The sequence below is a fragment of the Neomonachus schauinslandi genome, chromosome 1, assembly GCF_002201575.2.
Source record: "Neomonachus schauinslandi chromosome 1, ASM220157v2, whole genome shotgun sequence".
Classification (NCBI taxonomy): Eukaryota; Metazoa; Chordata; class Mammalia; order Carnivora; family Phocidae; genus Neomonachus; species Neomonachus schauinslandi.
This window is the reverse complement of record NC_058403.1, coordinates 51250216-51276035: the sequence shown is the minus strand read 5'-3', so window position 1 is coordinate 51276035 and position 25820 is coordinate 51250216. Positions and strand designations below refer to the sequence as shown.

At 36.6% G+C, this 25820-nt stretch overlaps 1 protein-coding gene across 4 annotated transcripts in view; it reads left to right on the top strand.

Moving 5' to 3' along the window:
• CBLB (Cbl proto-oncogene B) overlaps window positions 1–25820 on the top strand; it is a 222459-nt gene that overhangs the window by 177258 nt on the left and 19381 nt on the right. For 2 of the 4 annotated variants that reach the window (XM_021692313.1, XM_021692314.1), the window contains 5 exons: window positions 4784–4930; window positions 8186–8283; window positions 8399–8530; window positions 11109–11249; window positions 18948–19067. In XM_021692313.1, the coding sequence (XP_021547988.1) occupies window positions 4784–4930; window positions 8186–8283; window positions 8399–8530; window positions 11109–11249; window positions 18948–19067 (638 nt within the window). The remainder of the gene's footprint in view (window positions 1–4783; window positions 4931–8185; window positions 8284–8398; window positions 8531–11108; window positions 11250–18947; window positions 19068–25820) is intronic. The other 2 variants (XM_021692316.1, XM_021692315.1) reach the window with 1 other exon arrangement.

The window sequence follows — 25820 nt, the reverse complement described above, 5'->3', positions numbered from 1 at the left end:
AGTATGTGTATTATAAAACTCACTCTGATATACTGGGGAAATTACTTATTTGGCATAGGTGCAGTCATTTCAAATACAGCTTTATTTTGTGTCCCCACTTCCCAGGGCTATGATTTCTGTGAGTTAAGTATTTTCCCTGTTAGGATTGTGATAATTAGTACAAGAAATATGGACTAATGTATACAGCAGGTTCTGAAGATTCAGTTTTAAGAAAAGATATTTTTTAAAACCTTGCCTTCAGATATGATTAAACGTAGAAAACGAGTGTATAAATGTAGAAAACGAGTGAAACGTTGTTACATGTAGAAAACGAGTGAAATAATTTAAAATGCCTTTAAGATTACAAAAGAATCCTAAAAATGATTGTTCTTTTCCCCTTAACAGCTTGGTCATCTATTTCTCTGATAACCACTCATTTTTATCTAAAAGCTGTGAGTGCTCCTCCAGACACACACCATGCCAGGCCTTTGTTGACTCAGGGTCTACCCTTAAGCATTTTGCAATTTAGGACAGAAATAGATGACAGACATAGATGAATATATAGAAAACACAGTGTCAGTGAAGGAACATATACTGAATACATATAATCGAACAAATTAAAGTTGAAAGAAAATTGTTTTGTCGGGCAATGTCACAAGAGGTTCATATATAGACAATGAAAGTGGATATTTCTTTTCTTTTTTTTTTTTTTTTTTAAGATTTTACTTATTTATTTGACAGAGAGAGATAGCGAGAGAGGGAACACAAGCAGTGGGAGTGGGAGAGGGAGAAGCAGGCCTCCTGCCAAGCAGAGAGCCCAATGCGGGACTCGATCCTGGGACTCCGGGATCATGACCTGAGCCGAAGGCAGTCGCTTAACCAACTGAGCCACCCAGGCGCCCCGAAAGTGGATATTTCTACTCTGCCTTTTTTTCTGGAAAAGTTGATGGACTAAGTGAGTTATCAAGAATTACTCAATTGAAGGAAAGAAAAGTACATGGCAAAGTGTGGTGTGTGAGTTATAAGTTACATAAATAAAGCCAGTGGGATATGCAGGTCACCCCTCTGATTATGTGCCTCTCACACCAAGAATATAAAATGCTATAGAGGAGTGTATCTGTGAGTTTGTTTTGAAATGTAAAAATCACTAAGAACAGCGTTGGAAAATATATTATTGGTTTGTTTCAAGTGTGCACTTGCAGAAAATGGATGTATTTCTCACTGAAGGCTCAGATAACTAACACACAGTGAATTTAACGAGAGGTGCAGGTTGGGGAGAGAATGGCCGTGCATCTTTGAGAGGATGTGTCCTTGTGCATTACCAGAGAATGAACTCCAGGATGACAGCCACAGTGCAGAGCGCTTTGTGAGTGTAGGATGATAATATAAAGGGAATGAAGTAATGGGTGTAAATGGTGAGATGGGTTACTTGGCAGCTTTAACTTGGAACCAGCCAAATACAATTTGCTCTGTTTTGTTCCTCTGATACCCTAAACGTTTCTCAGAAGCCAAATCAATGACTGAAAATTTTCTTGTGTCCCGTAAGTTAGGTATTTTCTCCACTGCCAAAAGTAAACACACGTGATAGCTAAGGAAAATTGTGAAGCTAATTCTTTTACCACTTATTTAGTGGTGAGTAAAACTGAACGTACTTTTTGAATTAGTCTGTGCTGAGGAAAAAAAAATCCCACATATAATTACAAAGAGTGTAATTATTTACATGATTTGAGATTTCTCTTTTGGTATTTTATATACAACTTCTTTATCTTATTTGTACCTTCTTTTTTTATTTTATTTTATTTTATTTTATTTTTTTAAAGATTTTACTTATTAGAGAGAGAGAGGGGGAGAGAGAGCACAAGCAGGGGGAGCAGCAGAGGGAGAGGGAGAAGCAGGCTTCCCACTGAGCGATGAGCCCGATGCGGGGCTCGGGGCTCGATCCCAGGCCCCCCGGGATCATGACCTGAGCCGAAGGCAGACCCTTAATGACTGAGCCACCCAGATGCCCCTGTACCTTCTTTTTTTATTAAAACTTTATTTTTTAGGGAAGTTTAGAGTAATTAGAGACTTTAGTTTTTTTAGATTCACAGCAAAATTGAGGAAAAGGTACAGCGGTTTCCCTTATACTAACCCCCCCACACACATGCCTCCCCTTTCCATCATCAACATCTTCCACCGTCGTGGTACATTTGTTAAAACAGCTGGACCTATATTGACACATAATCACCCAAAGTCCATACTGTACATTCCTGTTTTTTAGGATAGAAACTGCTTTTATTTTTCCCTTCAGAACTGGATAAGATTAATTTGATACAAAAAGTTATGTAATGCTGAGTAAAATGTACTGGAACGAGGGGCACCTGTGTGGCGCTGCTGGTTAAGCATCTGACTCCCAGTTTCGGCTCAGGTCATGATCTCAGCATTGTGAGATCAGCCTGGCATCATGCTCCCTGCTGAGCATGGAATCTGCTAAAATTTCTCTCTCCCTCTCGCTCTGCCCCTCCCCCGCCATGCATTCTCTCTGTGTAAAGAAAATAAATCTTTAGAAAAATTTTTTTAAATGCACTGGAATGATATTCTTTATAAACTGGCTTATCTAAGTAGAATATTATACTGATATAAGAAGTTTGCATTAAAAACACAAAGAAGAAAAATATCTGACTCTTTCGAACTTATTAAAATGGTGATAAATGGGATATTTAAGCACTTTTTTGGATTTAGATAGAAATGCCACTTGAAGGCTTTTTTCACTTCTGGTTATAATCCACTAAAATCCACTTAAGCTAATAATCCATGGTTAGTAAATTTTAGCAGTAAGCCTTTATTATTCCATAAAATCTTAGGTGAGCTTTACTTTTCATTTTCTTCAGAAATATTCCATATGTTGATTTGCAGCAAAGCAAAAGAGTAGGGGGGGGAATTACCCAGATGAAATTCTTTATCATTAAAGAGAAAATATAGAATCAGCCATAACAGATGTGATTTCAAAAACTGTCCATTCTTGTCTCAATATGCAGTGCTTCTTTGGAAACTCTTAAATCTTTGGAAGTAACCCTCAACAGGCAGATGGTAGATTTCTAACATTGATGTTGTTGAACATTTGGTTAATAAGTCTTTTTCTTTTATACAGGATATGCTTGACTTGCATAGGAAAAAAGGATTCATTATGAATGAAAGTATATTAGGATACAGAAAGGATGTATATTCTTTCATTTGCTGATAGAACCCATTCTGGTCCTTGAGTTAGGTAAATCAATGTCCATGGTCATGTTTGAATTCCCTACTCTAACACCCATCAAGATCACCATTTTGCAGTCCATGTACTCCCCAGCCTTCATTTGGAATATACATACCTCTTCTAAGGTTACACCATTGGAGTTGTAACCCTTAGGTTATTAATCAGGTCATTAGCTTGGGCTCTGGGCAGTGGATTTTTTTGTCACTGTGTCACTGTGCTTTCATCTCACTATAAACTGTCATTTGAATTTGGAGATTGTTCAAACAAACAAGAATTCAAAAATCAGTATTGAAAAAGTCTTCAAAGACAGGTAAAAATATGCTTTTGAAAAGTCTTAGGAGGGATTTTTCTTTAATCTTTGAACTTTCTAAGGATTCAAATACATAGTTGAAACTTGAAAACCTTTACGTTTTTCACAATGTCTTCTTGTAATGGGCACAAAGAAAAGCCCTTAAAATGTTTCTCGTTCTAACTAGTGAGAAGAAATCTAAATGAGAAAGTTATTTCAGGCTTGATGGCACATGTACCAAAGGATTCTTGCTCCCTCTACAGAAGGTGCTTCAAAATTGCAGTCACAGGAATTAAAAAAAAAAAAAAAGCTTTTAATGAAACAAAGGTTTCACCATGACTAACAAAAGCTTTGGGTTTATATACACCAACAATGTCTTGCAAATTGGTTGGGTGCCAGAAACTTAGGGTAGGTGCTTGTGTTTCTACTTTGATATTTTTCACTTGCATAAGCAAGGATTAGATTAAACTCCATTAGCGACGACTGAAAAACAGTAGGTTTTGTTTCCTTGTTTGGCTTTGTTTTATTTTGTTTATTTACTCTCATGGACAAGTAAAATGCTTGAAAATTTCTTTTGATATTAGGTAATTGCTGTACTCATTTTCATTCTTTTTTATTTAGCCAGGGAATTGAAGCCATGAAAATAATGTACTGTACCTCAAAGACTTAATAAGTTCTCTTATTATCTACTCCTAATTGTTCCAGTCATTTTTAGTTCTTAGTAGTTGTTGGGGAAAAAAAAATTAACAATTTGAATTGTACTTGAACTCCACAGGAGAAGGAATTCATTTAATTGAACTGGATTTTTTTCAGCTATAGGTAATATTCACAAGAGACAAAGTTTGACCTTTCTATAAAGACTTCATTAATATATAAAACTACCATGCATATATATTTATTATCTTAATTTACCCATTTAAGTTAAATTGGAACAAAATGTTAATATTTTAATAGCTTTGGTTTGAATAATTTTATACATTCTCTTTTGACTTCAAGACCTTTTTATTTAATTTGACAGGATACTAGTTTTTCTTACTGTGCCATTTAAAATTATAAGTATGAAAATTCTTTTATTTCATCAATAGACTCTTAACAAAAGATTGAAAATCCTTTTCATTTGTATTTAGTATAAGAACAGCCCTTCTGATGTTACCCTGTAATTGAAAAATGAACACAAGTGACAAAGTAGCTCCTTTGATTTGAATATATCACATCCGACTTGCCTGTTCTGAATTGTTATGCTGAAACTAGACTGGATTTTCTTCCCTCTCCGGTAGGTGTACTGGCCCGTTAGCAAATTCCCTTTCAGAGAAAACCAGAGACCCAGTAGAGGAAGATGATGATGAATACAAGATTCCTTCATCCCATCCTGTTTCCCTGAATTCACAACCATCTCATTGCCATAATGTAAAACCTCCTCTTAGGTAAGCATACAGGCCGCTTTTTATCACCTCACATCTGCATAAGCATTATCATTGTGGTTTTTTTTAAGCAACTGAATTACATGTATTTAATTAAAAATCCTTGATTTCTTGGTCAAAACAACCGCTTCCTATATATTATTTTCTGCGTTATTTTCAGAGAAAACTAAAAGATGGAGATTCCTCATTAATCAGGTAGTCATTTAACTAAATTAATTGACTAGTAAATCTAATGGAACATTTTGTTGCCCCTCCCCCCCCACAAAACAAATTATAGTCTAATAATGCTGTACATTACGTATTGTGGTGATTAATTCATGAATTTTTAATACGCTATTTTCAGTGCATATGATCAGTTCTAAGCACATATCTCATGAAGAAAAATCAGTGCTCAGAAACTAAAGTATTACTCAACCTTCCTTAGAATTTTTTTTCATGATGTAAAGACTAGTATAATATATATTCATTTCCCTTCTTGATATGCTACGTATTTCTATCCATCATATGTTGAAGAAGTAAAAACAACAACAACAACAAAAAAAAAAAAAACAACCAACTAAAAGTATTTCCCTTAGTTGTATTTTTTTTAATCAGGAACTATTTTACTTTTCCTTAGCTCGAATAAGATTGTGAGGGATAGTGTCTTTTTTTTTTTTCTTCTTGTCAGTTGTTTGTTCTCCTTATGATGGAGAACATGGTCTTTGAAGTGGCAGCTCCACTGAGGTGTATAACAGTTACTAAAAACAGGTGGTGGGTATTGAAATATTAGTATGCTTTTAAAAGTAGAAAGATGATTCTGCACTTACATAATTGACTTAATAATCTGTAATCTCAAGTATTTTTCTTTTTTCTCATTTGACTTACACGAGGTACTCAGTAAGTCAGATCTTGGTTTTGAAACTTACTTTGTGAGCTCATTGCCTTTGTGAGACGGAATCCCTGGAGCAATGCTCGGCACACAGCATAGGGCTCAACTCCGGCTGGTGGCCCAGCCTTCCTGCCTTCCAGTAGCTCTTGGTTGAGGATAGAACTGCCGAACACTTCAGCCATCTCTGTCATCTTTCCTTCATGTGCCATTTCCTTTTCAAGGTCAAGTCAATCAGTGGAAAGCATTTTATGAGTGGGGTGTTTCCTTCTTTTCAGTTGGAAAATCTAAAAAATCTTTTAGTGCCTTTGAGTATCACACGGAGGTGAAAATGCAATACTTGGGAAAAAGGAGCAAATCTTCATTTTAACCAGAGAGCTGTTTACATGAGTGATCCTGGTTAGAATTATCAACACTCTGCAGAATTCTTAACCAGGATTACTAATATTCTGCAGTCTAGGGCTTCATATTTCAAAACAAGAACCAAAGCATTTCATGCTAATCAGTGGTGTTTAAGGCATTTGTTGATAAAACAGTATCATTGAGAAGATAAATAACTGAGAGGCAATTTCTTATATCAGAAGAACCAAATATTTACTACTCTTATTAGAAGAAACTTACTCCTTCACATCAAATACAAATTGTCACAATTTTTAGTCCTTTTGACTCTGACAAATGTAATTTTTAAAGACTGAAATAAGATGAGCTTTTTTGGTTTCCTTGGGATTTCATTTTTTTCATTGCTGAAGAAGTGAGAGGTATAATTTAAATGCTTTAAATTTTAATTGTCAGATCATATTGGATGAGATTTTTGGTGACAGGCCTCCCAAATCCTGAAAATAAATTTGAATTATGACCACCATTACCATCTTTCTATTGTTATAGAGAAGTAATAAATGTTGATAATCCCTAACCTTAATTGGAGTGAATTTTTTTATCTAATTTGTTCTCGAAAGCCAATGGATGAAGTAACTTCTTATGTCCTCCACAGAACACTCTTTAAGCTCTTTAAGCTTAAACACTTCCTTTTCCCCCTTTGGAACATCAGAAGAAATAAATTGTCAGTATGTGGAAAAGTTAAACAGTAGAGGAATAATTCAATTCAGTTTCATAAAAATCCATCATTATTATGAAAATTCAATACATGATAACTATTTTAAAATGAACCATCTCTGGCCCCTGAAACAGACGTGGCCACCAGAGAGAATGGGAATGAATTTCAGATGAAACACTCTTGCTGTAACTATTTAAATATCCACTATCTCGTCCATTATGTATGTACTTTTACTTTGCCCAAGAATTCAGAGTAAATCAGAGAAAAGGAAAATACAAACTCTGTTTCCTATAGCTTTTTGTGAACAGAATAACTTGGTGAGCAGAGAGTTCATTGTTACACAGCCATATTCTAAAGACAAAAGATGCTCTGTACTTTCTCTTCCTGCTATATTCCCATGGCCCAGTTTTGTCCATTGTGGTCATGGTATGATTCCAATGTATTAATACAAACAACAAAAATACTTTTTTAGTAAGTCTTATCCTTTACAGACACCCAAATTAAAATATTTGTCATGTACCCAAGGCCTTTGCCAAAGTCAGTTGTCTACAGCCGCTAGAAGTGCTGGAGTTTTGGTCACAGCAGGAGTGAAATTCTCACACAGACCCTATGTCTTCGAATATGCCTATCAGAATTTTAATGAAATTTTGGAACATTTAATAATTCTTCTTCTTTGATGGGCTCTAGTTTATTATAAGGAAAGCTTAAATTACAGAAATAAATATATGTTAAATACCATCAACAAATAATAAAGTCATTGGGACTATTACGTATTTATTTTTGCCTTACTACATATTTTTTTCAAAAACTTGACAAGGTATTATTGAACTCGTCCAAACATGTTAATTTTCACAGATGTGTTTAGCTTATCAACAATTTTTGTGGCCTTTGTAACTCTTGATTTCACTTTAAAAAAAGATTATTTGGGCGCCTGGGTGGCTCAGTTGGTTAAGCGACTGCCTTCGGCTCAGGTCATGATCCCAGGGTCCTGGGATCGAGTCCCACATCGGGCTCCCGGCTCAGCGGGAAGCCTGCTTCTCCCTCTCCCACTCCCCCTGCTTGTGTTCCTGCTCTCGCTGTCTCTGTCTCTGTCAAATAAATAAATAAAATTAAAAAAAAAAAAAGATTATTTGTCTCCATGAGATATTTACTTCTTTGTAAAAATAGTTGAATAAAAATATCTAGATTATATTTCTTATACCTTTTCCAGAAAGGGAAATTATATTTGTTTTCAAGCTTTGGCGTATAAGCAGCGTTGCTAGTTCCTATCACCCTCCAAATTACTTTTAAATGGAAAGTAGTTTTTCTTACGGTTTTTGTCCTTTGATCTCTGCTTTAGGTCTTGTGATAATGGTCATTGTATATTAAATGGAACACATGGTACATCTTCAGAGATGAAGAAATCAAACATCCCTGAATTAGGCATATATTTAAAGGGTATGTATAAAACATATTCTCTTTGTGTTCTAGACCTTAATGGTCAGAATTTAAAGGCAAAATTCCATGCCATTGTTGTACTGAAAATACATTAAGATTTTGTGTTATCCTCTAGGAGATGTTTTTGATTCAGCCTCTGATCCAGTGCCATTACCACCTGCCAGGCCTCCAACTCGGGACAATCCAAAGCATGGTTCTTCACTCAACAGGACGCCCTCTGATTATGATCTTCTCATCCCTCCATTAGGTTGAAACCTTTAAAACAATTTTCAAACAAGCCACCCTCCCTGTTCTTTCAGTTAATATCTATCTGAATTATCAAATTTCAGAGTTAAATGTAAGACAGACTTACAAGGTTATGAATTTGTCTGAATTAGAATGGATTCTCTAGGTAGTGGTGGCTCTCACGTTCACGTAACCACTATTCCACGTATATGATTGAAGCAATGGTGTACAGGGCTGGCCATCAGTCTGCATTTTATCAAGTCATCTCTTCACGTACTAAATGTAGTCTAAAAAACCTGTGAGAGCTCATCCTTCCTTCCCCTGAGCCCTTGTGTTCTAGTAGATTTGAAGTGTTCATCTGAGATTTTCCTTAAGTACAGTTCTTAATGAATGTGTACTTACTCTTTCTCTCAGCATAACATGGCCCAGTTCCCCTTACTTAGCTAATTACATTATGGAAAATTATATATATAAGATAGATTCTGTCTTATAATCACTGCAATTACACATCCAAAGAATCTCAGTCTCTTTGGTTCGAATTTTAATGTAAAGTACACTAATGTGTGTGTATACATCGTGAAGGTACACATGTATGTATGTTAAAGTTGGCTGGTGCTGGTATCTGTGTTTATTAATTCTAGAAGTTTCTCACCTATTTTTAGAGGAAGACAATTAGAATCTCCACACCTTAAGGCTTCACAATAACAAGTCACCATAACATAAAGTAATGTATGATGAAGGTCCATCTATAAGCTTCTCTGAATCAATTAGTAGGCACCGAGAACTGTGAAATGACCCTTTTGAGTTTTTCCCAGACACCGTCAACCCGTGTATCTAGTTATATAATTGCAGTGTCTTTTGCTCCTGCTCTTTCTGTAGCTCAGTGCTTCATTCTCACTACATCAATTACAGGCACCTGCTAACTTCTTTACCTACAGTTTTTTTCTCCCTCCCACTTCTTCCTATGTGCTGGTTTTTGACCTGTTACCCAAGTCTTCATGACCTAAATCAGCATTGTTCAGTAGAACTTTATGTGGTGATATAAAGAATCTATATATTCACCTGCACGACTGTGGATGGAACTCAATTTTAATTTCAACTAAACAGCTGTATATGGATGGTGACTACCATATCAAACAATGCAGATCAGTGCTCCAGCCTGTCTTTGTAACTCAACCTTCCTCCAGCTCTTCCTGTACATTTCATGCTTTATTTATACTATTTATACTATTCCCTCTGTCTAGAAGACACCATCCTTGCATTTAATGAATAAATGTTTTTGAGCCTCTGATATCCCAGGCCTTTCTGTTCTTGATAACACCTTGCTGAATACCGCTTTCTACTTTTCCTGTCCTCCTTCCAATGTGGAGCTCTCTCTGTGAGACCTGAGGGACTCTTACCTGTGAATCAGACCTCTTTGTGAGTTTTTCTTAGATCTTCTTGTGGAATCTAAGCTCCTTGCATCAGGGCCTTGTGATTTTGATCTTCACATTACCCATGTGCCTAGCATGGTACCTGACACTGAGGGGCTGAAAAAAGGATTTGGATGAATAAGATAATGAATGTAGCAGATAGCCTAAGGTTGGCAGGATAGCAAAGCTCTCTTTCCTCCCCTCTGCCACACCTCCAAATGTTTTAAGTTAGAAAAAGACTTATGATCATTAGAGAAAATACTTTGAATATGTTTTGTAAGGCAAGTTGGATGAATGATAAAGCTATTTTTTCAATATACCTTTGGCTTAAGTCAATAAATTTAAATACATGAATTTTTACTACGGGAATATGTAGGTGTTTGCTTATACCCTGTTTTATTCACAGAATATTTGAGATTACTTACAAAAATACATACATTGCAATTTTATTGTTTTAAAGAATTTGAGATAAGGGAAAATATGAGTAGAATAGTAAGATGTGACAAGGGAAAAATAAGTAGACATAAAAGCATACTGCAATATTCTGTAGTTACTAAAGCTGGGAAATATGCAAATATAAGTAATTTGGGGACCACAGAAGAGAGTTCTATATTTAACTGTTCCTCTTTAGCAATATCTGATAAATAGAAAAATACATTTCTCTACTATAGGTACATTTTCTGTATTTTGACAATATATGGAACATTAGTTTAAATGAATTAAAATCCAGAAGAATAAACTTTAAAAGATAATCTGTTCTGTGACATTAAATTTCTTGTGCACAGTGTGATTTTCTAATAAGAGGCTGTGAACTCTTGTTACATAAAAAGTTCTGTTTTGATGGTACAACCTACAATAATTTTTAGTTCAAACTTCGTGTCTTAATATTATAAAGGTTACAGGTAGATAAAAAGCTCTTTCATAACCTGCAGTGCTGCTTTTTACCAGAAAGGCCTGGGAGTTTGAAAAGTTGGCACATGTACATGTGTGTTTGTATGCCTGTGTTTCTCTTCAGACACTCCAGAAAATAAGCAGCTTTCGTTCTCAAAGTTGGTAAACTGTGAATAAACCCTGCAGGTGAAGTTCTTTATGAGCAGCAAGAGAAAATCAATCATTACTTTGGTCTGATGCTGCTGTGTTTTCATTAATGAAGTTCTGCTGTTGATACTGACCTTTCTTTAAATGCAGGTGAAGATGCTTTTGACGCCCTCCCCCCATCCCTCCCACCTCCCCCACCTCCTGCAAGGCATAGCCTCACTGAACACTCCAAACCTCCCGGCTCCAACAGCCGGCCATCCTCAGGACAGGACCTTTTCCTTCTTCCTTCAGGTAAGAGGAAAAAGCCAAAGAAAACTTTTCACTTAAAGCAAGAACATTTCTAAGATCGTACTGTCAAATAAACATCAGTAATTTACTGGTTTCTAACTCCATAGCAGAGAAATCCAGGTAGAAAAAAACAGCAGTTGGGTAGGTTTGCTTGTGAGTTGGTTGATTTAATGCAAAGGATTACAGGGGCACCTGGGTGGCTCAGTCATCAAGCATCTGCCTTCGGCTCAGGTCATGATCTCAGGCTTCTGGGATTACAAAAATGTCAGAAGCGATAGGAATCCTAGGTGCTGTAGAGCTCATCCAATCCAGATAACATCCTCATGCCACAGAAGGCATCCCTGAGACCCAAAAGGGCTCCGTGATTGGGAGAGTAGTGATGAGGAGAGAATTTAGACTCTCCCGATTCTGAGTGTAGTATTTTTTTCCTAATAGTTTTAATTTTACTAGCTATGGCTTCGGGTCATAATTGTATTCAAAAAGATAATGTTTTGGTAAATTGCATTATTACATCAGTAGATAAGTTTTTCTGAAGTATCTGCATTTTATTGTTACCATTGTTATTCCTTAATATCTCAATATATCTATTCAAAGTGTTCTTTTTCAAGAAGAAATTACTGCATAGGTTGTTTGTTTTGTTTTGCCTTTCAAGTGAGGAGTAGAAATAAAAACAAAGAGATTTACAATAAACCATCCGCTCCATTAGAACTGTCAGGAAAAAACAGTTACATTGAATCTGCTGCTATTAACTGTTCCGATCTTTCACGTTGGTGAGACTGATCCGTGTTCGGAAACCTTTTTCTCAATTTGGTTTGGATGAACAGAGTGTAAAATTTTTCTTTTCTAATAATTACCTTACATTTTTATATTAGATAAATCTGAAAGTTTTTAATAAGTGCTCAGTTTGACCTTGGGCTGCCTCAGTGTCTTAGTGAAAACTTGGGAATCTTAGCCATTATCATTCACCTTTAGTATTCATTTTCCTAGGTTTTTTTTTCCACTCAGTTTGATAACTTAGAAGATTTGAGGTGATTTATGGATGAGACACACAAATTATATACCTATAACTTGGAATAGGTAACTTCAGTTTCTAAAAGAGATTCATTTTTTAAGAAATAATTTTGAATTTAGTTTTTCATCAGTAAATAATTGATTGAATTGTCCTCTATATCACCTGCTGTGTGAGATGGCTCCCTCCCCTCCTGGGGTCCGTGAATTCACTGGATACTACCAATCAAAGAGCGAGGGTCATACCCCTTCTAATCCAAGCAGAAAGCATGGATAACTATTAGGCTCCTAGGAGTACCTGGGTGGCTCAGTTGGTTAAGTGTCTGCCTTCGGCTTGGGTCATGATCCTGGAGTCCGGGGATGGAGACCCGCATTGGGCTCCCTGCTCAGCGGGAAGCCTGCTTCTCCCTCTGACCCTCCCCTCTCATGCTCGCTCGCTCACTCGCTCTCTCTCAAGTAAATAAATAGAATCTTAAAAAAAAAAACAACTATTAGGCTCCTATTTATTCTTAGATCATAAACACTAATAACATTTGCTATCTTTTTCACTTATTCAGTTATTCAAATCTTTGTTTTATACATGGACTTTAACACTAAAAAAAAAAAAGTCACTCTAAACTTTAACCTTTCCTAAGGCTAACTTCTGGATAGTCTCTGGTCAGATTCCTACAAGGTCCCTGTCACCTTTTATTTATGTGGTTTAATCCCCATTAAATAAAAGCCAATGTAGTGCCTTCTTTTAAAATTAAGTCAAGTTTTCCGGGAGTTGGAAGAGAACATTTTACACAAATACACAGCTTTACCTGTTTTTAATCAAAAGAGTTAATTGTAAAATGTTTAGTTATCATAATTTTATTTTTCATTGTGCTTTACTTTAAAAAACTTCATAAAAATGCCGTCGATATTACTAAAAAAAATTACAAAATGAAAATGCACCTTTAATTAGATAAAACAAAAGTTGTAAAAACTCTTTTTATTTCATATATAGGTTTGCTTGTTTTAATGTTGCTTGGCTGCCAGGCACCTCAGCAACAGTCACCCTTAACCTATGGTGTGAGGCTAGTATGGGGCCAGGGCGTATCGTTGGAACTTGTTGACCGTCTCTTGACCTTCTTTTGTACATGCAGGTAGTCTAATTCCATTCTCAATAGTGTTGACATCCCTTGATAAGAAATACTTCTAAGAGAAGAAATAGTAATTTCTTTTCCTCTTCCAGCCTTTCATATCATTAACGTGACAAATTTCTAGTCTGTTGCCAGATCCTATATGAGATCCACTGAGACAGCTGCTTTTAATCAATTCTATTTATTTTTTATTAAAGCATAATTAACATACAATGTTATATTGTTTCAGGTTTACAACATTGATTCAGTAATTCTATACGCTCCTCAGTGTAGCCCACAAAAAGCGTAGTCACCTCTGTCACGAGACAGTGTTGTTATAGTATTATTGACTCTATTCCCTATGCTGTACTTTCAGTCTCTGTGATTTATTGTATACCTGGAAGTTGGTACTCTTAATCTCCTTAAACCACATGTTAGAGTTCCTCCTTTTCAAAAGAACTATTTTAATTCTTCTTACATAATAATAGAACATGAAGGTTTCTTTTGACTCATAAATAAGCATTTAAGTACCATTTTGCAAATGATTTAATACATTATGTATCTAAAGTAGATTTGTGACCTCTCTGCACTCTTATTTCAGTGAACTTCATTAAAGAACCCTCTATAAATGATGTAAGTTTGACTCCCTAGTTGTAGACCCATAAAAGGGAAATAGAGGGGATCGCTGTCTTAAAGCAGACTGCATGAGCATTGTACAGTTGTTGCTGTCACTGTGGTTCAATCGGGAAGATTTTAGCCTAGTGTAATGGTAAACCTTTACTGGGCATGATTGAGATTTGGTTTCCTTAATGAAATCATTATCCCTAATTGAAGACAAAGGATAGATGACTTAAAAAAAAAAATTAGATTTCCTCATGGTGTTGTGTTAAACACCTGATCAAACCTCCCTCTTTATTCCCAGCGTTCAGTGCCCTGCACACTTGAGTCAGGTTCACCTTTCCAGCCTTATAAGCCCACTGACTTCTGTGAAGCAACAGTTTCCAAACTGCAAGGTCTTGGGTTTCTGCGAAGGAGTCTTAGGACTCCTGCAGGATGTGGAGGGAAGCAAAGCAGGGGTACAGCTCTGATGCTTCTTTGATCTGGTTTCTGTTTTCAGCCTTCATGCGAGATTTCTTTCAGCAAATAGTCATGCCCACTGCTGTGCATGAGCATCCATTCTGGACGGGCTAGTCCTATCTTAACAAAACCTGAAGAATCTTCAAAAAAAGCTTTATACTTTGCTAGCACATATGTGCTTTTGTTCAGATTACAAAAAGGCCCTTCTTTTGTGCTGGTGGGTTGAAAGCGGCCCCCATCCTTCCCCGTTGTGCCGGGACCAGTGCTCCAGGAACAAAGCCAAGGCTGTATTACAGTCTGCTCATTCCCATAACTGCATGTCTTTGTGCAGTGCACAAAATACACAACATATCTGGCAGCCCTCATTGAACCTTGCTTTCACTATTTTTCTGACCTGGAATCTCTTTTGAAGTCCTTATCCAATCCTAAAGTCACAATTCAACTTGAAAAGCCAAAAAAATTGACTTTATTACAGTTAAATGAAAGTTTTCCAGTTGCATCCAGAAGTGCAATGTCAAAGTAAAATAGAATATTTAGGTCATTAGCAAGAGTTATTGAAGAGGATTTAGGTGGTTCTGTTAACTATGACCTTTATGAAACACTGTCACCATGTGGCTACCATGGGAGCTCCTGCCATTTGAGGGTTGTACTCAGAGTTCAGACCCGAGGAGGCGAGAGGTGAGGTCCAGTGCTCAGCTGTCACGGAGACCAGTGTGGTGAGATGTTGAAGGACTGACAGGCTAGAGCAGTGGCGGGTTCTCAGATTGTAGTCTGCAAACCAGCTCCATCAGCGTCACCGGCGGACTTACATAAGAATACAGTTCTTAGGCTCCACAGACGACTTACCAAATCAGAAACTCTGGGAGTAGGGCCGGCCATCTATGTTTCCACAAGCCTTCTGGGGGACTGTGAGGCATGCTCAATTTTGAGGAAAATACTGAGTTGGGGTATTCTTGGCGGAAGGCAGCCAGCGTGCTCACGGGAATTTATACCTGACTGCAGAAACCACAGCGGATTAAAGGACCTGCAACGTTTAATGAGTGAGACGACCTTCGGTATATATACTGGGGTTGTTTCTAGTTACAGTATCTGTGAAAAAAGGGCTAGATTTCCTCAGTGTTTCCTCCGAAGGCAGACCAGTGAGACTAATGATTAAGAATGAAAATGTTGGGGCACCTGGGTGGCTCAGTCATTGAGTATCTGCCTTCAGCTCAGGTCATGATCCCAGGGTCCTGGGATCGAGCCCCACATCGGGCTCCCTGCTCAGCAGGAAGCCTGCTTCTCCCTCTCCCACTCCCCCTGCTTGTGTTCCTTCTCTCACTGTGTCTCTCTCTGTCAAATAAATAGATAAAATCTTTCAAAAAAATGAAAATGTCCTTGTAATTTCCTAAATTAAGAATTCTTAAACATTTTTTTTTTTTGAGAATTATTGAATCAGAGGGGTGATGAGTTCTCTAACACTGGAGGATTTAATCAGTGGCCTGATCACTACCTAGTAGGGATTTTATGAATGTGAGTTAAAGAGTGAGGGCCACAGAGAGGGAGGAATTTCATTTCACCTAAATAGCTCTTTAGACCCTTCTAACAATTAGATCCTGCATTGATATTCTTTTAAAATGTGGAGGATAACAGATAAATCTTCCAGATGGTTTTTGGACAGCCCCGCAGGAAATATGCCACTGTTTTAACTGTCCAATTTTATTTGCCTCTTTTTCTACACTTGAGTAAATATTTGGAAGTGTTTCAGATTAAAAAAAAAAAAAAAGGGAATTAAGAAAAACATTCCATAATGCCACCTCCTAGAAATAACCATTTGATAGGTTTCCTTCTTACATAGCATAATTTCAATGAATATTTTCCCACTTCTTTTATAGTGAGCAAACCTTTCCTCCCAGTCTTTCCTTAGATTTTTGTTATCTCTAAACTAAGTATTAATTTCAATTTAACATTACCATACTGTAAATCACAGGCAATAGTACTTTGCTTTTTAGAATAGATTAATCCCATCGTGTTTATTCTCTCATTTCTTGAACATTTATTACTATATAAATGGTACATTGGCTATGGTATTTTCAATTTGTATGTTTTAATTCTAACTGGATATAAAATTTTAATTAGTTTTTGAAGAACTTATTTTTAAAAACTTTATTGCTTTTCAAATTTTCTTTATCAGGAGACAGTTGGTGGTTATTGTACTGTCTGTAGTAATTGGGTTGCAGATCTTTTCCCATCGAAGCATGAATACTTTCAACTTTACAACTTGCTCTAGAAGCCCAGTATGCCCTATCCCTGACCAGTAGCAAACTTAGCGTGAAGGAAGACACATATGATAGTGAGTCAGAACTGAACTAAGTATTTTTGCTATTTATGGTAGTATTTTTAGTGTACCCTAGTGACTTTTAAAGTGAAATAGTTTAATGGAGCAATATCCTACAACTCTATATTTTGTAGTCTATTTATGACCCTGCAGTATACCCAGGATCTAATGTTTAGTCTTAAATGCATGATTAGTACAGCATATTTGACAAACCTTTAAATTACCCCTAAAGAAATTTTTTTAAAGTGTATGTACTGTAAACAGGCAATCTTTTCCACACATCAGTGATGTTTAAAATGCACAATAACGGAAGGTAAATTTTATTGAATATTCAATTCTGAATCTTTGGGAAATTTCTAAATTTGGGCAGAAATCACCATACCTAGTTCCAAATACTTTACTCTTCCAAATGAAAAGATTAACATTTGTTGCATGGGATTTGATTTATCTTCTCATTGCTTCTGAAAATGTTTCAGCAAAATTAATGAGGCTGAACCATGGACTCTTCAAATATCAAAAGTGCAAAATCTAACATTAATTTTAATCTTGAATTTAATGAAAGCAAGGTAAGTAAGCTTCCTTAGGTCAAAAAGTCTCTAGCAAAGCAGGGGTAATTATTGTACTCAAAATGGGGAAAATAATAATCAAAGTCCTCAACTCTTACACTATCTAGTTAAAAGTTAGTATGTGTTCATTTTCTTCTTAAATAATCAAATTCTTACGTATTCTTAATGACAAACTTCAAGGGATGTTAAAACATTGGATCCTTAATATTTACAATCTAAATCTTATGCTAGCAATTCAGATTTCACGGATTTTGAATTTATGAAAAATATAAATTGGTCTGGGTTTATTTTGGTAGTTAAAAGCAAATATTTATGACGTTTAGGCTACTTGCCAAGCAATGTGATTGGTACTGTGTGTTAGGGGATATAATTCAAACATGATGAGTAACATAAGTCCCATTCCCTCAGAGGAACTTACCATACCTCTGGAGATGCTGGCAGACATAAAAGAAAGTAATATGAGAGAAGAAAACAGAGGAGCCAGAGATAGAAGTGGTAGCTAAGTAAATTATCAGTGAGCCAGACATTGCAGAGGTAATGTGTATCTACTCAGAAATGAAACCAGATCTATGGATTTAAATCCATATACTACTAATTTTAAACCAGTTAGATTTATGGTCCTAACAATTTAATATGGTACCACTGACAAAATTTATTTTTCTGCCTTCAGTTCCAGTTAATAAACATCATTAAAATTAGCAAAATAATTTTTAATTTGTGTATAATTTATAATTTGCCCTATTGCAGATGCCCCTGCTCTGATTATCAAGGTGGTTAAAAATATCACTTTTTACTGTATATGCAAAGTTTAATGTTACTAATAGCACAATTTTTAACAATTGAATCTACTCTTCAGTGACCCAGTTAAAAATGACTTTTAGCATAGGATGCCCAATGTAGTAGTAATTTAAAAGCCACTTTATATATACAGGAGATTTCACACACATGGATTCATTTAAACCTCACAAATCCCAAATGTCAGGTACATTTTACAGATTATGCCTAACACTTAGAGATTAACTGATTTGATAATGACTCTTATAGGCAAAATTCAAAAACTTTTTTTTTTTTTACTGTGCAGGTTTCTTTTTTTTTTTTTTTAAGATTATTATTTATTTGAGAGAGATAAAGGGAGGGCAAGAACATGAGGAAGGGCAGACGGACAAGCAGACTCCCTGATGAGCAGGGAGCCCAACTCAGGGCTCCATCCCAGGACCCTTGGGGCTCAATTCCAGGACCCCAGGATCATGACCTGAGCTGAAGGCAGACGCTTATCCGGCTGAGCCACGCAGGCGCCCCTACTTTGCAACAGTTTCTACTCATTGTACAGGACAGAATGGGACAGAAAATAAGAATTCAAAGCAGCTTTTATCACTAAGAATTTTATAATTAAGGTCTGAAAAATATATAATTAGTACTTTGTATTGTCTAGAAATAAATAGGAACAGCATATTTGAGCAAGTAATGAATAAATTAGAAAATAGGATTAGAAGATGGTTAATATCAGTTATTAAATTCTTATTCTAGTATTTTCAAAACTTTTGCTCTTTATAGAGAATTTCTAGAATTTTTTTTCCAGCCACTTGGTAAAGATAACCATTTTAATTTGAAAATTATCTTTACTTTTAAGATCCCTTTTTTGATCCAGCAAGTGGCCAAATTCCTTTGCCTCCTGCTAGGAGATTACCAGGTGAAAATATCAAATCCAACAGATCATCACAGGACTATGATCAGCTTCCTTCATCTTCAGGTGAGTTGGCTAATAATAGTAATAATGCTTCCTTAATGTTCATATAGTGCTTTTTGCTTTTCAGAGCACATTTCTATTCATTATATAATTTAATGAGCACTGCCAGCCTAAAAAAAGTATTTTTATCACTTTACAATTTGCTTGTATTATGAGAGGAATGCCTACAAAACTGCCTCATGAAATAGAAAAAATGATGCCTTCATATTATCTTTGTTCACTCGGTAAAGCACATATTCTGATTCAGAATCTATTCATTCTCTAACTTTTGTTTTGCCTTACCAGATATGAGAAGTGGGAAAAATCTCTTTGTACATCAAAGTGCTGCATTCTCTTATTTTTTGACTAAAGGAAGAAATCTCTTTAGAATTAATATTGGCACCAAACTATTAATTTTCAACGTGCTGTGCCACAGTGCTCTGCTGGCAGCTAGTAAGTAGAATGGGAGAAGGATGTGCCATTTTAGTAAATACCAGTCATACTTCTGGCCATTAATAATGAAATGCTGCTGCTTTGCTTCTTCAGGAGGCCATCCCCTACCACCATATCTCAAATAGTTCCTAGACCTTATGCAGTCATTTTCTGTGCTCTTCTTGTGCTTTATTTTTCTTCAGTGCACCTGTCACTACCTGAAATGCCATTCATTGTTGGTTTGATTTGTTATTTATCTATCTTCCTTGCTAGAATATTAATGCTTTGAAGATAGGAGTCTTGTTTGCTTCACTGTTACGTCCCCATATGTTCATGAGAGTGCCCAGCGCATGATTCTTGGATAGGTGGATAGCTGAGTAGGGGAGTGGATGGGTAGGAGGAGGGGAGAGTAGCTGATGTATGTGTTATGCTGAACACACATTTTTCTTTGTTGAAGTACAGTTGACACAATGTTACCCTAGTTTCAGGTGTACAACATAGTGATTTGATGAGTCCATACCTTATGGTATGCTCACCCCAAGTGAACCTACCCTCTGTCACCATTCAGCGTCCTTACAATACCACTGACTGTATTCCCTATCCTGTACCTGTTATCCTTGTGACTTACTCATTTCATAACTGGACACCTGTATCTCCCACTCACCTTTACCAATTTTGCCCGTCCCCCCACACTCCTTCCCTCTGGCAACCATCAGTTTGTTCTCTATGGGTCTGTTACTGCTCTTAGTTATTTTGTTCACTTGTTTCATCTTTTAGATTCCTCATATAAGTGAAATCAGATATATGTCTTTTTCTGACTTACTTCACTTAGCATAATACTGTTCATGTCCATCCATGTTGTCACAAATGGCAATTTGCGTGTATACACACACACACACATCATCTTTACCCATTCATTGATCAATGGACACTTGTGTTGCTTCCGTATCTGGGCTATTGTAAATAATGCTGGTGCAAAAAACATAGGGGTGCATATATCTTTTCAAATTAGTGTTTTTGTTTTATTTGGGCAAATACCAGTAGTGGAATTACTGGATCATATGGTATTTCTATTTTTAATTTTTTAAGGAACCTCCAGACTGTTTTCCCCAATGGCTGCACCAATCTACATTCCCACCGACAGTGCTTGAGGGTTCCTTTTTGCACATCCTCGCCAACACTTGTTGTTTCTTCTCTTTTTGATTCTAGCCATTCTCACTGGTGCAAGGTGATATCTCATTGTGGTTTTGATTTGCACTTCCCTGGTAGTTAGTGATGTTGAACATTTTTTCATGTGTCTATTGGCCATCTGTATGTCATCTTTAGAAAAATGCATTCAGGTCCTCTACCTGTTGTTGATTATCTGGGGGGGGAGGGGTGTTGAGTTGTAGAAGTTCTTTATATATTTGGAATATTGACCTCTAATCAAATACATCATTTGCAAATAGCTTCTCCCGTTCAGTATGTTACCTTTTGGGGGGTTTATTGATGGTTTCCTTCACGGTGCAAAAGCTTTTTATTTCAGTGTAGTCACAATCATTTATTTGAGAAGACCTATCTAGGAAAATGTTGCTAAAGCTGATGTCAGAGAAATTATTGCCTATGTTTTCTTCTAGGAATTTTATGGTTTCAGGTCTCACATTTAGGTCTTTAATCCATTTTGAGTTTCTTTTTGTGTATAGTATAAGAAAGTGGTTGTTTCAAAAAAAAAAAAATGGTTCAGTTTCATTCTCTTGCATATAGCTGTCTGGTTTTCCCAACATCATTTGTTAAAGAGACTGTCTTTTTCACATTTCTTGCCTTTGTTGTACCTAAATTGACCATATAATCACAAGTTTATTTCTGGGCTCTCAGTTCTGTTCCATTGACCGTTGTGTCTGTTTTTGTACCAGTACCATAGTGTTTTGATTACTACAGCTTTGTAGTATATCTTTAATCTAAGATTGCGATAACTCCAGTTATGTTTTTCTTTTTCAAGATTGCTTTGGCTATTTGTGGTCTTTTGTAGTTCTATACACATTTTAGTACTATCTGTTCTAGTTCTGTGAAAAATGCTTTGTGTCTTTTGATAGAGATTGCATTGAATCTGTAGATTGCTTTTGGTAGTATGACATTTTAATTCTACCACTCCATGAGCATGAAATATTTTTCCATTTGGTTGTGTAATCTTCAGTTTCTTTCACCAGTGTCTTATAGTTTTCAAAGTACAGATCTTTCACTTCCTTGGTTAGGTTTATTCCTAGATATTTTGTTCTTTTTGGTGCAATTATAAATGAGATTTTCTTAATTTCTCTCTCTGCTACTTCATTATTAGTATATAGAAATGAAATTGATTTCTGTGGATTAATTTTGTATTCTGCAATTGTACTGAATTCATTTATTCTAGCAGTTTTTTTTTTGTGGAATCCTTAGGGTTTTCTGTATATGGTATCATGTCATCTGCAAATAGTGACAGTTTTACTTCTTCCTTAACAGTTTGGATGCCTTTTCTTTTTTTTTTCTCTGATTGCTGTGGCTAAGACTTCTAGTACTATGTTGAATAAAAGTGGCAAGGGTTGACATCTTGTCTTCCTCCTGGTATTAGGGGAAAAGCTCAGGTTTTCACCATTATGATGCTAGCTGTGTATTTTTCACATATGCCCTTTATTATGTTGAGATATGTTCCCTCTAACCCCATTTTGTTGAGAGTTTTTATCCTGAGCAGATGTTGAATCTTGTCCAATGCTTTTTCTGTATCTATTAAGATTTTTATCCTGTTCTGTTGTTGTGGTATTTCATGTTGATTGATTTGCAAATATTAAAACATCCCTGCATCTCTAGGATAAATCCACTTGATCATGGTGAATTATCCTTTTAATGTATTTTTGAATGTGATTTACTAATATTTTGAAGATTTTGGCATCTATGTTCATCAAGGATAATGACCTGTGGTGTCATTTCTTATGGTGTCTTTGTCTTGGTGGTTTTGCTATCAGGGTAATGCTGGTCTTACAGAATGTATTTGGAAGCTTCTATTATTTTTTTATTTTATTTTATTTTATTATTTTATTGGAATAGTTTGAGGAGAATAGGTATTAACTCTTTAAATATTTGGTAGAACTCACCTGTGAATCCATCTGGTCCTGGACTACTGTTGGGAGGTTTTTGATTATCAGTTCAATTTCATTACTAGTAATTGATCTGTTCAGATTTTCTATTTCATCCTGATTTAGTTTCAGAAGATCTGATGTTTCTAGAAATTTATCCATTTCTTCTAGCTTGTCTACTTTGTCAGCATATAATTTTTTGTAGTAGTTTCTTATAATTCTTTGTATTCTGTGGCTTCAGTTGTTACTATTTTGTTTCTGATTTTTTGTTTTTATTTCTTAATGATCCAGCTAAAGGTTTATCAATTTTGTCTGTTTTTTCAAAGAACCAGCTCTTGGTTTCATTGATCTTTTGCAATGATTTTTTTTTTTTAAGTCTCTAATTCATTTATTTATGCTCTGGTCTTTTTTTTCCCTACTTCTACTAACTTGGGTTCTGTTTGTTCTTCTTTTTCTAGTTCCTTTAGGTATAAGTTTAGGTTGTTTACTTGAGATTTCTGTTGTTTCTTGAGATAGGTCTGTATCACTATAAATTTCCCTTTAGAACTAACTACTTTCTCTATATAAAATCCCAAAGATTTTAGACCATTGTGTTTTCACTTTCATGTTTCCATGTACTATTTTATTTCCTCATTGACTTGTTGACCCATTGGTTGTTTAGTAGCTTGTTGTTTAGCCTCCACGTATTTGTGCTTTTTCAAGTTTTTTTTTCTTGTGATTGATTTCTAGTTTCATAACATGTGGTTGGAAAAGATGTAGGATATGATTTCATTCTTGCATTCACTACTGTGAATCTCCTCTAGTGTATTTTTCATTTCAGCTATTGTACTATTCAGCTCTGGTTGGTTCTTTTTTATATTTTTTATCTCTTCGTTGAAGTTCTAAGTTCTTCCGCTCTTCTCTACAAACCAGTGATCATTTTTATGATCATGACTTTAAATTCTTAAGCAATATGCCTGATAATCTACAGTTCATTTAGGTCTTTCTCTCAGGTTTTGTCTTGTTCTGTCATTTGGAGCATGTTCCTCTGTCTTGTCATTTGACTTTTGTGTCTATGAATTAGGTAGAACCCCAACTTCTCCTAAGCTTGAAGGAACACTCTTGTGTATAGTCCTCCCTTGTACAAACTGTGTGCCTGTGGATTTGGCTGGCTGCGGGAGGTCCCTAAGCTGAACTGTGCATGGGCTGGGGTGATCCCAGGGCTCTCCAAGCAGAGAATGCCCTGGCAGCTGAAGCTGAAGTGGGTACAAGCCAGGATGTCACGGGGTGCTCAGTGCAAGAGGTGCCCTGGAGGGCTGACTGGAGCTGAGGCCAACACAGGCTGTAGGGGCCCAGGACACTCCATGCAGTGGGTGCCCTGGCAGGGCAGCTGAAACCAAGATGGGCATGGACTGGGGATTCCTAGGGTGCTGCATATTGGGGGGTACCCTGGCAAACCATCTGAAGCCAAAGTGTTACGGGAAGTGTTCCAGGCTTCAGTGCACCTGTGCCCCCTCAGTGCAACAGCTGGAGCCACAGCGAGTGCCGACAAGGGTGCACCACTCTGGGGCTGCCATGGTGGGACAGTGAGGGCTGGTGTGGGCTAGGGCCCAGGGCTCAGTGAGGTGGTAGTCCAGTCAGGATGCCTGGACCCTGCTCCCATCCATTCGATCAAGGTGGAGGGGGGGAATGGAAATGGTGTATTCACCAGCCTGCCCAACCTGGAGAGAGTTTTAGCAGCTCCCCCATTGTTTGGTAGGGTTCTAGGGCTAGTCCCTTTATATTCTAGTTGCTCTTTTAAAAGAAGTTTAAACCACAGCTTTGTTTCTGTGCCCTAGGGCAGACAGATCTGCTCATGGTCCCTCGGAACCATCCCTCCACATGGCAGCTGACAGCATCAGTGGTGGGGATTCCCTTCATGACCGTGTCTCCATCTCTCTTGCTGTTCTGTCTGTGGTCTATCTTTTGTTGTGCAGAAGCTGGTCAGTCAGCCCTCAGTTCTTCAGGAGGAATTGCTTTATAAATAGGTGCAGGGTTGGTGTGTCCATGGAGGAAGTGAGTTCAGGGTCTTCCTGCATTGCCATTTTGGACCAGAACTGAACACACCTATTTTTTTGAGCAATATTTTTGTCTCATAATTGTAAACATCAGAAATTTTTCCTATGTAGATTCTTATCCTCTTTCAAGATTTGATAGTGACAGCCATCCATTCTGTAACCTCTGAATCAAGATAATTCATGAGTTGCTTTGAGAATTATCAACACGGTAGTTCTTATGTACTTGATGACATGTATTGGAGAAGCCCCTCTATGGTTTTACATGTTCTAACATTTGAAGAGATCTCAGAAAGTTAGAAAATTTTATTAACCTATTCAAATTTTGGTCCATGCTGTCTTGCCTATTTACTTCTAGTCCTTTCAAGATTTCAGATATATCCCTGGATAGCCATTGAAACACTGTAGTTCCAATCGAAAGGCTAGATTTCCAGATAGATGAAAAAATGTGAAACTCAAGAAGGAGTGACAGTATCTGACAGCCTCTACATAAGAGAAGGAAGCAAATCCCTTAAGGAAATAACATTAAAATACAACTTTGAGGAAAGTACCATGACTGATTTAAAATAATCTATTCACTGCCACCAATTCTAGATTAAAAGAAACATATATTCAAGTTTTTTGAAGAATTGTGGCCAAAAGGCTGTATTTACACAGCTTCTTTACAGTTTTGCTCCATAATATGTGGGTGTTGTAGAGCCCAGAGGAACATCATTCCATATGATTTCAAATGGTAGGAATTCTGATATGCATTACACTAGAAATTTCAAGGAAGAACTTTTGAGTCACAACCTTGTTGAAATATCCCCAAATAGGCATTTACCAGAAGTCTGAACTGGCTTTTACCTGAGAGATAAAAATCGTCTTGATTATTACTCTGAGGGCCTCAGCTAGCTGTAACATCAGATATTTCAACCTACTCCCTGAACTCTCTTTACAAACACAGTTGGACCACAGAAAATAAGATCCTTTTTTCCATCAAGATATTTGCTAACATGCAGTTCACGGGACTAACAGGTTGCCCACTGGTTTATTTCACACCAAGAGAAGGCTGGGCTTGTTCTTTGGATTAGGTCTGTCCATTAAAAACTGGAGACTGGGTGCCATGTGTCTTTAGGATTCTTAAAGCCTTTATTTTGCAGTGACGTGTTTTTATTAAGGTCTTTTTAAAATGACCTTTAAGGATTCCAGTATAATTTGTATCTTACAAATTCAGTTTCTCTTGT